Source organism: Leucopleurus acutus (assembly GCF_964270905.1).
Source record: "Leucopleurus acutus genome assembly, chromosome: 2".
Lineage (NCBI taxonomy): Eukaryota > Metazoa > Chordata > Mammalia > Artiodactyla > Delphinidae > Leucopleurus > Leucopleurus acutus.
In genome coordinates this window covers 161557461-161571712 of record NC_139143.1, presented here as the reverse complement: position 1 = coordinate 161571712, position 14252 = coordinate 161557461, and the positions used below count along the sequence as shown (strand labels likewise).

At 53.7% G+C, this 14252-nt stretch overlaps 1 protein-coding gene across 1 annotated transcript; it reads right to left on the bottom strand.

Annotated features, from left to right (window-relative positions):
• Window positions 1-246: 246 nt before the first annotated feature.
• NT5C1A (5'-nucleotidase, cytosolic IA) lies at window positions 247-14252 on the bottom strand (the record flags this gene model as incomplete). Its single annotated transcript, XM_082859670.1, has 6 exons — window positions 247-612; window positions 2319-2503; window positions 4733-4855; window positions 6442-6571; window positions 7038-7205; window positions 14127-14252. 6 exons carry the CDS (start codon window positions 14250-14252, stop codon window positions 247-249), a joined length of 1098 nt encoding a protein of 365 aa, XP_082715796.1.

The window sequence follows — 14252 nt, the reverse complement described above, 5'->3', positions numbered from 1 at the left end:
GAAACCCAGCTTTTCTGCACAGTCTTACTTTCTGAGCCAGGATCATGGCACAGTGTTTGCCCAAAAGGGGAGCTGGTGAGAATGCTGGACCAGTCTGCCTAATTTCCTACAAGTACCTCACTCACAGGGATGAGGGCGGACATGCAGAAGGGCAGAGAGGTGAGGAACTAGAAGTGTCCATTGGGCGACGTGTACGACATGGAGCCATGCCTGGAGCAACGTGGGTCAGCAAAGCTGGTGGTTCAGCTACGGTGCAGTTGTGGTTTGCTTCGTGGGTGTGGTCCGCCGGGGTGTCTGTGCCACACCATAAGGCACGTGAGCGGCCACTGTGCCCATCTCCTGAGCCCCAGCCACGTGGAACATCTGGTCATCAAAGAAGATATGTGGGCGGATCTTCTCCAGGAGGGGGCCCTTGGGCGCTCCCGCAAGGAACAGGGCCTCATCTGTCTCCAGGCCCCAGCTGCGCAGGGTCTTGAGAGCCCGGGCTCCAGAACTGGCTGCACTGCGTGCCGTCACCAAGTAGGTGCGGATTGGACACTCCAGCCGCAGGCCCTTGGAGTAGAACTTCTTCTGCAGCCTACCCAGAGCCTCCAGAAAACCCTTTAAGGGGCCCTATGAGAAGGCAAAGGAACACTGTGAGCTCACCCATCTCCCAAACATTTGCCCCCTCCGCTGCTGGGCTCCTACCTATAACACTAGGATCTTGCTGTTTGGGGTGGGAAAGCTTCTCAGGATCTCTAAATCTCTCAGTTCTGCTATGCCTGCTCGGGCCACTGCATGCATCAATTGGACTGTAGGTCCCTATGGCAGTCTAGGTGTCCATACTGCTATGACTGGGGATGTCTGCGTCAGAAAAACCATACCAGGGTTGTTACTATAGCAGCCCACCAGGTACATGGGTGTCTGTCCAGCAACTCCGTTAAGTGTGGCCTTCGTGCTCATCAGCAGGGAGGATATTAAGAGTATTTAGTAACTATGGCATGGGCACCCTTCAATCAGAATGGACTTTAGCTGCGACAGACAGACCCATGTGTCACTGCCCGATATCAACCCTGCCCCTGGGGCAGGTGAGTGGCTCGGGGTGTCGTGCTCCAGCTCTGTAGGGTCAGGGAAAGGATTTACTCTTTACAGTGCCTGGAGCAATGAAGCTTCATGAGGAGGTGTGAATAAAGAACCAGAGGATGATGAAGAAGAAAACTGTCACGCCGCTGGAAATCGGGAAAGGTGGGTTTCTAATCTTGGAGACCCCTCACTTGCTGGGTGGCCTGGGGCAAGCAGTGGTCTCCTGGGGCTCTGCCTACCACTTAGTGGAAAAACGGTCCCGCTCCGGATTGCCGAGGATTTCAGAGGGAACCAACAAGAGAGAAAATGAAACGATTACTCTGGAGTCAGAGCTGAAGCCTGCTGAGCTCTTGGAGAGACAGGCTTTGGGGGTTATTGAGCACCCAGATTTTTGTTAAAAGCACAGATAGGAGCTCCCTGGAGGGCTGGAGAATGCCAGTAGCTCCAACCCCAAGGAATTTCCACCAGCTCTAGGGCGTATTCTGCTCTCAGTGACACTCTGAGCAGTTTAAGGGTGAGTAAGGGTCTCTGAGCCCCTGGCCAAGGGATGGCCGGCAGGAGGTGTGAAGGGCTGGTGTGGCCCAAAGCAGATGGGCTGCCCAGACCCCACACTAGCTGGATCTCCTTGCCCCAATGAAGGGCACCAGCCCAACTCTTCCTTTCCTTCAGTGAGGGAAGCAGGGACTTCTTGGGAGGATGGGATCCCTCTCAGAGGAGTGGGGGAATCTCTCAGAGGGGACAAGCGTTCCAGAGAGAGGATGGCAGCTTCAGAGAGAGAGCATGAGGCCTTCAGAGCGGGATGGGGACTTTAGAGATGGGATGGAGACCTCAGAAAGGGGATGGAGTCTTCAGAGAGGAGCTGGGAGCTTAGAGGGAGGATGAGGGTTTCAGGCAGGGGATAGAGACCTACACTTGATTTTAGCCAAAAGGCCGAGAAGCGATGGGGATGGAGACCTCATAACGGAGCTGCAAAGAAGACGTAGGGGCTTCAGAGAGGGGCTTAGAGAGAGAATGTGGGCTTCAAAGCGGGGATGGGAATGCAGTGAGAGAGATGGGAGCTCAAAGAAGAGGTAGAAGCTCGCTGAGGGGACCCAGGGGTCAGGTGAGAGGGAGGAAGGCCGGAGGCCTAGGGAGGGGACCTGGCTGGATTCTGGGCTGAGCTTGGGGTTTGGTTCTGGGCTGGAGGTTCCAGCCAAGGACAGGTTCTGGGGAGCTTCCTTGCTCCACCCAAGGGTTCTGGGGAGTGTGTGGAGCACCTGGGCCAAAGGTTTGTTCTCGTGGACCTTCTCATGCTCGAAGAACCTGTCCAGCCCGTGGGCCTTCACGATGCGTTCCGACTCATCTGAGAAGAGCACAGCATCCCCATCGAAGGCCACCCGCAGCTGACTCTGGGAGACAGCCACATCCCTGCTGGGGCTGAAGATGGTGGCGGCTGCGATCCCTGGGCAGAGAAAGGGAAGCGTTGTCTGCCTTCGTCTAGGTAATAGGGCCCTGACACCTGCCTCAGCTGCCTGGGGGCCAGGAGAGGGCTATCTCAGGCTATCCTTGCCCTGCTTGCCTCACCTAGGACTCAGGGGCCAGCTAACGAGGGCTAATATTCAGAATATTTCCAAAGGGGCCAGTAAGAATGGATAGTGGCTTTTGCTCTGAGCAGGACTCTGAAGGCCCCAGCCCATGCCAGGGTTTCCCTTTTAGTTGCTGCTTTGAGGGAAGGTCCGGGAGGTGTCCCAGGGAACAGGGGGCACTCAGAGGACTCAGGGCAGGAGCTATTTATCAATCGGCATGGGGGAATTTCAATACTTTAATATCTAGTAAGTTCATGCTGGTATGGACCAGACAAACATCAGTCCTGGATGGAAGGGCGGGTCCCCCAGGCCACCACTGTCCTTCCTGGAGCTCCTCACAGGGCCCTGATGTAGATCTACAGGGGGGCTGGGAAGGAGCCCCGACCCTGGCTGGGCCTCAGTTACTCTCTTGCTGTTGATTCTGGCAAGTCCCTCACCCTCTCTGGACCAAGATAAAATTAAGGGTGCTCAGCTCTGTCTGGGGCTGAGATTCTAGGCTGCAGTCTGTGGTGAGGTGGGTGTGGGCACCCCCTCAGTCTGCCGCCACAGTGACACAGACTCTGGGCTTCTCCAGACGGCCCAGTATGCCTGTTGGGAACCCTGGCTCCAACTAGAACTCACTGGACAGCAAAGAGCGGTACCAGGAGGCTGGAGACTCAGGCAGTGGGCTCAGCCCATCCCCGATTCTTCACCTCTCCAAAGGCCATGTCAGCCCTGCTCTTTGGGAATCTAGGGCCGCAGGCCTGGACAGAGGCAGAGCTTTGGGAGGAACGAGCAATGCCAGCCTCACCACAACTTCACTAGCCTGAGGATGCGTAGGTAGGCCCAGGCCCTGGACATCAGGCCAGGGACCTTCTCAGCTTTGCCAGTGCTGGAACCAAGATGACCCAGAACCACCAGACCTGGGGAAGGCCTGCCTCCTGACCATCCCCTGCTCCCTAGCCTGGGCTTAAATTATAGACATACAGAGGCACACATACGGACCAATGCCAAGACCCCAACCAGAGGGAGTGACATCTGTCTAGGGAAATGGCTTCCGCTTCCTGGTTAAAGAAAGTCTCTTGGAACCCCAAGCATCTCAGGGGAGTGAGGCATCAGCGGGAGAGAGGCCAGGCTTCCAGGCAGGAGACAGCATGAAAGAGGAAGAGCAAAGTAAACATATCGTTGGTTGATAAACAAACTTATGGTTACCAAAGGGGAAACACTGGGGGGAAGGATAAATCAGGAGCTTGGGATAACATACACACGCTACTATATATAAGATAGATAACCAACAAGGACCTACTGTATAGCACAGGGAAATCTACTCAATATTCTGTGATAACCTATATGAGAAAAGAATCTGAAAAAGAATGAATATATATATGTATAACTGAATCACTTTCCTGTACACTTGAAACTAACACAACATTGTAAATCAACTATACTCCAATAAAATGTCAAAATAAATAAGTAACAGTAGCTTTCAGCCTGAGGAGCCCTCTCGGGCAGTGGGGCAGTTCTTCCTCCCCTGCGAGCCTGTCTTCTTCCGTGAACAATAGGGAAACACACCTTGTCAGGAGACTATGCATACCATCCCCAAAACTGCCCCTTGAAAGACACACGCGCTTGCAGCTGTGTCTCTAACCTCACCTCAGCACTGGCTGGCCCGGCTGCTGGAATACTGGCCATTTCCCAGACTCTACTGCTCAGGCTGGACTAGGTACTGATTTCCCTCCTCACTGGCCCAGAGAAGGACAGAGGCTGCCCATGGTCACACAGGAATTAGAACTCCTACTGACCTGGAAGATTCTTGGAAGGGAGTAGCTTTCTGGGCTGTAAGGAGGGTTCCCATGGAAACGGAAGGCTGGGTGATGCTGATGAGTAAAGGCATCCTTAACATGGTACGGCAGGAGGTGGGACAGTGGAATAGATGAGCAATAAGTGAAATAGGTGAGGCCTTGTTCTCAGAGTTTACAGGACAGGTCATAGGAATTAAGGACGGTCCTCCCCTTCCAGTTACCATGGCAACCCTTAGAGCCTGCTCAGAGCTTTAGGACAAGGCTTCCCATCTCTGAGCCCCCTTAGGCAGACTCCCCACACTCTCCTTCCCCAGTTTGACTCACCTTCATCGATGGCTTCCTGCACTTTTTCTGCATCAGCCGACAAATAGAGATTGGTGTGATAGGCCTTGAGGTAGCAGATGGGGCTGTTCCCGCCTGTCATGCAGAACCTCTCAATGGTCAGGTCTGGAGAGGAGGTAGAGAGTACCCAGGTGATGCCTGGGTCAACCCTCAGGGCCTCAGAGTGGTCCCTCCGTGTTCAATGGACGCCATCTTGGCTCTGAGTGGTGGTGGGGCAGCAGTGATTCTCTGAGTGATTTTAGGCCAGCGTTCCCCCTCTCTGAGATCCTCCATTCTTCGACCATGAAATGGGGATGATCACATCTCTGGAGGAGTTGCCTGGCTTACAGTAATATCCCCTTTCAGGGGATCACAGTACTACAAAAGTAGGTCCCAGCCTCGTGGCTCGTGGTCCCACCTGGTCATAGCTGACTGGATAGGGGTAGGCACCTGACTCAAGCTGGGCCAATGAGATTCCCTCCCAGCTTGGGCTGAGAGTCACCTAGTACCTATGTCTGTGCAGGTTGTAAAACTTTGTTTGCTGATAAATGGCTGCTGCTCTGAGCCCACTGAGTTACCCCATCACCACCCCAGCCCCTCACACAGGAGGGTCCACAGTGGAAGGGCACAGCAGGGGTCCTTCAGGACTCTGCCCCAGTACCATAGGTGGTGTCTGTCCTGATTCCTCGGTACTTATGTCACAAGGTGGTTAAATATTTTGAACATCACCCCTGCTCCTAACAATTTGAAATTAGGATTTAAAAATGCCAACTGGCCTCTCTTGGTTGCTGAAAACAAGGAACAAGGACTTGTAAACTTGTCAGTTTGGGCCATACTCATGAAAGGCAGAGAAACCTAGTTTGCAGAAAGAGAAAAAGAGACAGAAAAAAAAGAAAAAAAAAAAAAAGGAACAGATTTGCTGAGAGAAGCAGAAATAAGGGCTCATGTGGTGCAGAGAGAAAAAAAAGCCCTGGAGAGACTGCCAGTACTGGGATTCAGGCCTTTGTGGGCCCAATTTCACTTCCTTCCCTGTGGTTCCAAGAGGCACACCTGTAACCTAATAAGAAATCATTTTCGGGAATTCCCTGGCAATCTAGTGGTTAAGACTCCACGCTTCCACATAGGGGGCACAGGTTCAATCCCTGGTCAGGGAACTAAGATCCCGCATGCCATGCGGCACAGCCAAAAAAAAACAAAAAAAAAACCCCACCATTTTCTTCAGCTGAAAGGTCTGGCTCTGGAGGGTCTATTACTTTCAAACAAGAGTTTGGACTAAGACACAAAGTCCCTTCACTCTGACGACTGCACCTGCCTCCGCCAGCAGACTTTAAGGCCTGTCAGCCCCCTTGCAGAGAGAGAAACTGAGGCACAGGGGCAGCAAGTGCCCTGCCCAATCACATAGGGAGTGGGGCCTGTGCGGCGATGTGCTGGAGCCGGCCTGCACCAGCTTGCAAGAGCCGAACGTTAAGCATCCAGGGACTTTTGGAGCCAGTTAGATTGTTCAACTGTTGGTAGCTTGACATCAGCCACGGTGGGAATATTTACACCCTGAACATGGCAATGCTACACAAGCAGGCTACACAAAAGGGCCTGTTTACCAACACCCCTCTGAGCTCGAGGTTCCAGTGGGTTTACCTGCACCCTGCAGAGGTGTGACCCCAACCCCGGGTGTCCGGTAGGGGTCACGTCATGGCCAAAGCCCTCGTGCTCACCATAGTGGTTGATGCTGTTGATGAGACGGACGCCCACTTGAGCGTGGTTGTTGGTCACGAGGACGATGTCGAAGACGTCCTCGCTCTCAGGGTACAGCTCCCGCAGCCGCCTGTTCACAGCCTCCAGAGCCTGGATGGGAGAGTGGACCCTCGGGCTCAGACCCCCAGGGACTGATGCCTGGAGTTGGTAGCCAGGGTTGGAGAGGAGGGGTGAGTTGGGATCCAACACGGGGAGGAGAGGGGAGGTCCGGGGCCAGGCTCGGGGTGAGGCCAGTGGACGCGGGCTATCTCCTCCTAGTCTCTGCCACTGTGCGCGTTGATTATTGCCCAGGGGTGCCTCACTAAAAGGGTGAGTGGGGGTCGAAATCCAGCTCAGGTTCCATGCACTAAGCTGGTTACCTGGAGTGGGGTTGCATTAGTCCAGAGGATGGGGTGGCCTCTTCTTCCCACAATGGCTGTCCACTTGCCAAGCTCTGCTCCTGTGTGGTGGCATCTGCCCAGAGGGGACCCCTTTTCCTTACTCATGCACCCATGGGAGTGCTTTTCTCTAACGCCCATGAAGGCACCGTATGGCCAGTGGTGGAACTGCCCCTCACCTTCACGAAGGGGAAGGCCGGCCCAGGGCTGAAGGGCTCGTTCTCGTGTTCCAGCTGGTAACGCACGTACTCCTCCACACCCTGCTCCGTGTAGATCCGTTGCTCCTCGTCCATGCGGAACAGGGCTCGGGAAGACACAGCAATGGTGACTGCATTCTGAGGCTTGGGCTGCAGGGGCGCAGGAGAAGGGGCTGACTCTCAGATTCTCTTGAGGCAGGTCTCAGGGACAGGGAGAAGACACAGGTCCAGCCTCTGCCCTAAGGAGCTCAGCCTTGGGCAGGGGCAGACCTAGATCAGGACCCCCTCTGTGCAGGATCCAACTGGGGGCTGAGGGAGTTGATGGCTCCCCACGGAGGAGGACAGTCAGATGGGAGGCACATGCCCTCAGGGAGTTTGCAATCTAGCCAGCCATCTGGTCTCGACAGAAAAATGAATACAGTGTATGTAGTCAAAGTATGACAGATGCTCAAGACGGTCTCCAGATGGTTTCCATTATAAAATGGGAGCTACATGCCCTTAGGAAGAAGCAGTGTCCAGAAACATGACAATTATATAAGAACTTCTATCTCCAGCCCAAATCTTTCTCCTGAGCTCCAGACTCATATACCTAACTGCCCCAGTTGACTAATAGACACTCAAACTCATCATGCCCAAGGCTGAATTCCCAGCATTCTCTCCACCCCCAAACCTGGTCCCCTCCCCGCTTTCCTCATCTCAACGCTTGGCACCACCAACTACTCATCACCTAGACCAGAAGCCCGGAAGTCAACCGCAAGTCTTCCCTCTTCCTTTACCCCCTTCCCTCCATCAATCAGTCACCAAAACCTGCCAACTCTACTAGAATCCATCCACTTCTTTCTGTCTTCCCTACCATGGTCCGGCCCATCACCATCTCTCATTCCCTCCAATACGTGGTCCATAGTGTTGTCAGGGGATTGTTCCCAAATTCAGATCTGATCATGCCCCGCCTCCCCCTTCAGTGGTACCCACTCTTCTCACACTTGGATCGGCAGCCTTGAGTATGGAGTAGGAAGCCCTTCATGACAGACCCTACCTCTGTCTCCACTGTCACCTTCCCATTACCCCGTTTTGCTCAATCTGACTTTCTCATGTCTAAGCACGCCTCCCCCCTACCTTCTCTGAGCCTTCGCACGTGACGTTTCCTCTGCCTCATGTGCTCTTCCCCTGACTGCCCTTCCAGCTAACTTCCATTCAGCCTTCAGGTCTCAAACTACAAGTCACCTTCCCTTACCCCTAGTCATGGGCTTGCTACCTCTCCTAAGGATTTCCTTTGTGGTAAAATTAAACACTAAATTATAATTACTTATTTAACTATTTCTATTTCTAGACAGAGCTCTAGAAGCAGGAACCATGCTTAAGTTCTCAGGGAACAGGAACCAGGACTATCCCGTTCATATATTGTATCTGTAGTGCTCAGAACTGTGCTTAGCACAGAGTAGGTGCTCAGTAAATATTTAATGTCTCTGAACTTTTAAGCAATATAGTTTAACGTGAGACAGTATTTGCCATGACAAATTTAACATGAACTAGAAACTCCAGTGCAGTGCCCTCCTCTGTTCAAATTGCTTGAAATATAGTAAATGCTCAGAGAATATTGTTTCGGTTGATGCAAATTTGACAAACATTTACTAGTTCTTTGTGCCAAGCACCTGGGCTCTGCCTGAGAATGATACTGGTAGGGATTTGGCTCCTGCCCTCAGAGTCACAGGCTGGTAGGGGAGAAAGACAGGTAAACAGAGAAGCAAAGGGGACTGAAATGAGTGCTCGAACCAGGTGAAAGCAAAGTCTCGATGACATGTGTTCAGAGCAAGTTGTCATAGGACAGGAGGCGTTTCAGCAAAGCCTTGAAGGAGGAGTGGGGCGAAGGAAGGCATGAGGAGGTGTGCACACACGCCGTGCCTTCACAAAGGTGAACAGAGCTCTGTGCATGGGAGCAGAGTGTAGTTGAGCCCAGAAGAGTAGGCAGGTGCTAGACTGCAGAAGGCCTTCTTTCAGGGGCCCGGGAGTGCCTCAGAACTCCTTTGGCACCTCCAGCAGAATGGGGAGAGAGGAATGCCACCACAGGCAGCAGCTGGACCCTTCATAATCCCTGGGGTCCCCAAGGGACTCACAGACACCCAGAGAGTTCCACCACATCTCTGTGACTTAAGCGATCCTGGGACTATGATTCCCACTTTACAGATGAGGAAACAGGGACTCAAGTTGGGGGCAAGACTCATAAATGGACCTTGCATGCTGGCCTGCTCCTTACAGCCCGCAGGTCACGCACTCAACCCCATTTCTCCTCTCTGGAGTCAAGCCTGGGTCCCAATCAGTTGACAACACTGAGTGATGACCATGTGACAGGCACTGTGCTGGGGACATGGCAGGGATCACACAGTTGTGATCCCTGCCTACATGGAGCTTATGATCTATCCCCAAGGCAGAGATCTGTGCATGCTTTAGAAGAGCACTGTCCAATAGACCTTTCTGTGATAATGGAAACGTCCAGTGCTCTCCGTGTGGCTGCATGTGGCTAGGGAGCCACTTGAAATATGGTCAGTGAGACAGAGGAACTGAATCTTTAATTGTATTGAATTTTAAGTTTAATCAATTTAAATTTAAGTGGCCATGAATGGCTAGTGGCTAATGAAGCTTTAGAACCTCCAGGTAGGAAGAGAAGACCAGAGTCCCCAAACTCAGGAGATGGACCTCAGTTTGCCTTTGACTTTTATCCCAACCAAGACAGTGTGTGGGCCCAGCAGGGTGAGTATAAGGCATTGGCAGGACAGGTGCCTGTCCTCTGGGGCTCAGCCCAGTAACTCTCCCAGCTGCCAACCGCCCCCAAGTGTCTGTGTGTTCTTGGGCTGGGTACCTCCCAAACCCCTCAGCCACTGTGAGCCTTCAGGGAAGGAAGGTAAAGATGAAAGAAAAGGGGTGATAGATGGATGGCCAGGGATGGGAAGGGTATGGTTGGGGGCGTGGGGAGGCCCGCTCTCATAAACCCAGGAAGCCTGTTGGCCTTCAGGGCAAGGGCTGAGACTGCCTCACCCCCTGGGCTTACTGCCCCAAGGCCAGGCCCAACACCCCTTCAAGGACAGGGAGCCAGCTACCCTCCAGCTTGTTCGGGCAGGTTCCCAAGCCGGAGGCTCCAGCTCAGGCAGCCAGCCAAGGTCTCGCTCGTCACTTTCTGTCCCACAGTCCCTGCCAAACTGCTATGTTCTGGGTCTCCTCCGGCTGACCGGCCCAGACCCCATCCCATCCCACCTCTGGCCACTGCAAAAAAAATATCCCAGCTGCCTTGGTCCCAGGAGTCTCCACTTCCTTCTTTTACAGATGGGGAAATAGGCCCAGAGAGGGGCAGAGTATTACTCTTGGTCACCCAGCAAAGTCAAGGAAGAGCCAGGATAAGATCCCAAGTCTCTGGCCTCCAGCCTGGCCTCTGTCCACACAGCAGCACCCTACCCCTGTACGCCCCTCCTCAATCACTCGCAGAAGACCCCAACCCCTGCTACTTCAGGCACTTCCCTGGGACTCTCCTCACACCCCAGCCCTCCCTTTTCAGATCTGGGAGAATTGGTGAGGGGTACCATGCCCTCAGAGTGAGGTTTCTCAGGGCAGGGCTCTCTTTACTCCCAGAATGGAGGGCCCCAGGGCAAGGACCCTGCTTCCCTGCTCAGCCTGCTCTGACTCTGTACAAGTGAGGAGAAGTCTAAGGGCCTAGTGGGCATGAGCCGCTGTGGGAAATATGGAATGCCAGCTGGGAGAGAGAAGCAGCCTGTCTGGGCTCCAGGCGGAGCTGAAGGAACAAGTGAAAGGGGCTGGTCGGAGCTGGGGAGAAGCCAAGCACTAAGACACCCCCTTGGACCTCGCTGCAGAGGGAGGCCACCCCGTCCCGTGATGTCAGGTGCATCTAGAGACAGTTCCTCCAGAAATCAGAAAGAAGTCCAGATGCCAGACTGAAGCTTGGGTCAGAGAGACCCCCTACCCCAGACCAGGAACTCAGCCTGGGAACACCGGGCTCCAGGGAGCCAAGGTGCTACCAGCTCTCCCTGTCTTTCACTGGAGTGGGGGGGGATTGGGGGGTTCAGCTGATTACTCCTGCTTTGGGGACAGGAATGGAGGGATAAAGGAGGGCAGTCCAGCCCCACCCAGCCTGCCTGAGGAGCTCTCACTGAGGCCAAAGTGATTTTGCCTGTTGGGCCCAAGATAGGAACATAGCCAAAAGCTGTTATTTCTAGAAGGACTTAGAGTGAGAAAGGCTGCCGGAGGAGAGAGGAACAAAACAGGTTTGGACTGAGGAAGTCCTCTGACCTCATGAGGTGAGGGCCTCCTATAGGCCTTTGGGGGTTAAATATTTCACTCAGGCTCCTGGGGATGAGAATAAGCCTAGGCCAGGCCCTGATGGGGCCCAGGAGGCCCGAAGCCCCCAGAATAGCTTGTAGGGGGGAGGGGTTTCTGCAGGAAGGAGTAGGGACCAGGAAGCCACCAGCCTCCTTGCCTCCCAGAGAACAGTGAGGGCCAGGGGCTGACCGAGAGGTCATAACTGACGACTGGGCCTGAGCTCCCCGGGTTCCTTGGTGATTGGGGAGGAAACAGATTGGTGTGCTCCACTCACCACCCTAGTTCCCAATGTCCATCCCCTCCTTTCCATCCCACAGCTTCCTCCCCAGGCAGGGACCAGCCTCCTCACTGATCTGCCTGCTACCAGACACACCCTCTCCAATCCATCCACCAACACAGCCTCAGAGTGACCTTTCTAAAATGAAAATGGACCGAGTTAATCCCTTGCTGAAAAGTCCTGCCATAGCTCCATAATGGTTCTCATACTTTTTTTAAAAGTAGGTTGACATTTTATGCAAACGAACTCTTGCAAGAAGCCCCAATATGTAAAGCACATAGTACCATATTTTATTGGTATAAATTTATACCATAAATTCAAATGTATTACATATTCACGCTATATATATTATCATGTCAACCAATGAATACAGGAGACCAGTGTGGATTTAAGCTTCATCATCTAGTCAGTTTGTTTCTGTTTCAGTTTGTCGGTTTTTGCACAGCATTGAGAAAGCCCTGATTCACACCAATAAGTGGTTGCAAACGGTAAAAGCCTTTTTTTTTAAGGTTTGGTTTTTTTTGTTTTTAATTTATCTTATTTATTTATTTTTGGCTGCATTGGGTCTTCACTGCTGCACGCGGGCCTTCTCTAGTGGCGGCGAGCAGGGGCTACTCTTAGTTGCAGTGCACGGGCTTCTCATTGCAGTGGCTTCTCTTGTTGTGGAGCATGGGCTCTAGGTGCACAGGCTTCAGTAGTTGCAGCATGTGGGCTCAGTAGCTGTGGCATGCGGGCTCTAGAGCACAGGCTCAGTAGTTGCTGCGCACGGGCTTAGTTGCTCCGTGGCACGTGGGACCTTCCTGGGCCAGGGCTCGAACCCATGTGCCCTGCATTGGCAGGCGGATTCTTAACCACTGCGCCACCAGGGAAGCCCCAGGTAAAAGGCTTTTTTTGTTTTGTTCTGTTTTAAACTACAACCCTCAGGAGACTCAGCAACGATTGTCAGCAATCTCAAGATACTCTTCTATTAAAACCGATCACAGGAAATGCTTTATTCTGAGGTTTGCTAAAACGGTAATCAACCTGTATGTAGCATAAGTTAATATGTCGGCAGTCTCCAAGGTGCTAAAATGTCCAACAACACATTTGAGTAAGTTGAGTTTTATCACCTATTTTTACTTGTGTAAAACATAGTTTGAGGAAGAAAGAAAATGAATTGGCTTCACATGTGGGTAAGACCTCCTGAAACATGGGGCTTCATGGAGCCTAGTTTTAAGACCCCTAACCCCACTGAATAAGGTTCAGACTCCTTAATGTGGCATTCAAGGCCCTCTGTGGGTCTCTGGCATCACTTCAACTCTTCTCCTTCAGATCCTGAATCCTCTCAGTTTCAAAGACATCAGTCATGCTTTTTGCCCAGCCTGTTTCCCTCTCTGCCTGGGAAAGTCCACCTACTCAGGCTTTAAAATCAGCTCAAATGCCACCTCTAAAAGACTTCCTGAGTTGGCAGTCACTCCCGCCTCTATGCTCCCACTGCTAGGGTCTTTCACCTGAGCACTCACCATGTCCAGGGTCTCTGTGAGCTCCTGAGGCGGGGACTCAGTCTAATTTATTCTCAATCCGCACTGCTGGGCAGGCCTGCAGGTGCTCTGGGGGAATGACTGTTGACAGGGTGGGCCTTATGGGAAGGGTCTCAGGCTGGAGCTCTTTGGAGGATGCTCTGAGTCAGCTTCGATCCTCTATCCCCTTCCCAAGCTCTGAGATCTGGGAGGCTGGAGTGAGCAAGGCCCAGGGACCAACGAGGGCATCATCAATCTGTCCAATGGGGAGACGAGCTCCCTCCTCTGTGTGAATCCCCAAGGGATGAGACGACCACTGAGGTCGCAGAGATGTCGATGCCAGCGAGGGCTCCCCTGTGAGGCGAGCAGAGCCCGGAGCTGGGGAGCAGAGTCCAGCGTCGGGATCCCAGAACCAGGGACGCAGAGCCCCTAAGCGCAGAGAGCAGATTCCAGGGCAGCTACCTCCTCTTAAGACGCGGGGAACCCGGCACCCCGAGCCCAAGGCGCAGGACCTTGACTCAGACCCCAAACGCAGAGGTTCGGGTCCGGAGGCCGGTGCCCAGATGGCAGAAACCGGAGCGCACAGCAAGGAGCCGGGTTTTCAGAGTCGGGTTACCTGAGCCCGGGGCGCTTCCGCAGGCGCCGCTGACCAGCTTTGCCAACAAATGCTGTCCGCTCGCCCCAGGCTGCCCGCAAGGGGAGGGGCTGGGCCGAGGTCTGGAGCTGGGCCCTGATGACAGCATGACGGAGGGGGATCCTGGCGTGGAACACGAGCCCCGGCATAAGAAAAACACCAGAGCAGAGCTCCAAAAATAAACCCGAGCCCGTGCCAACGGCCTGGCGCATTCTGGTGCCGAGGAACTGCGTCCCTTCTCGGAGAAGCACCACGGGTCCCTCTCCAGAGGGCTGACGACCCCCCCTCCGGTGACCCGCCCCCTGCCCTCCCCCATACCCATGCCCTGCTTTTACCGATTTGGGTTTCTTCTTGGGCGCGAGGTTGTCGTGGAAAGTCTTGGCTTCCTCCCAGCGCGGGGCCGCGGCGGTCCCTGTCCCCGGCCCGGGCTCGCGGGGCTCCCGGGGCTCCCCAGGCTCCAT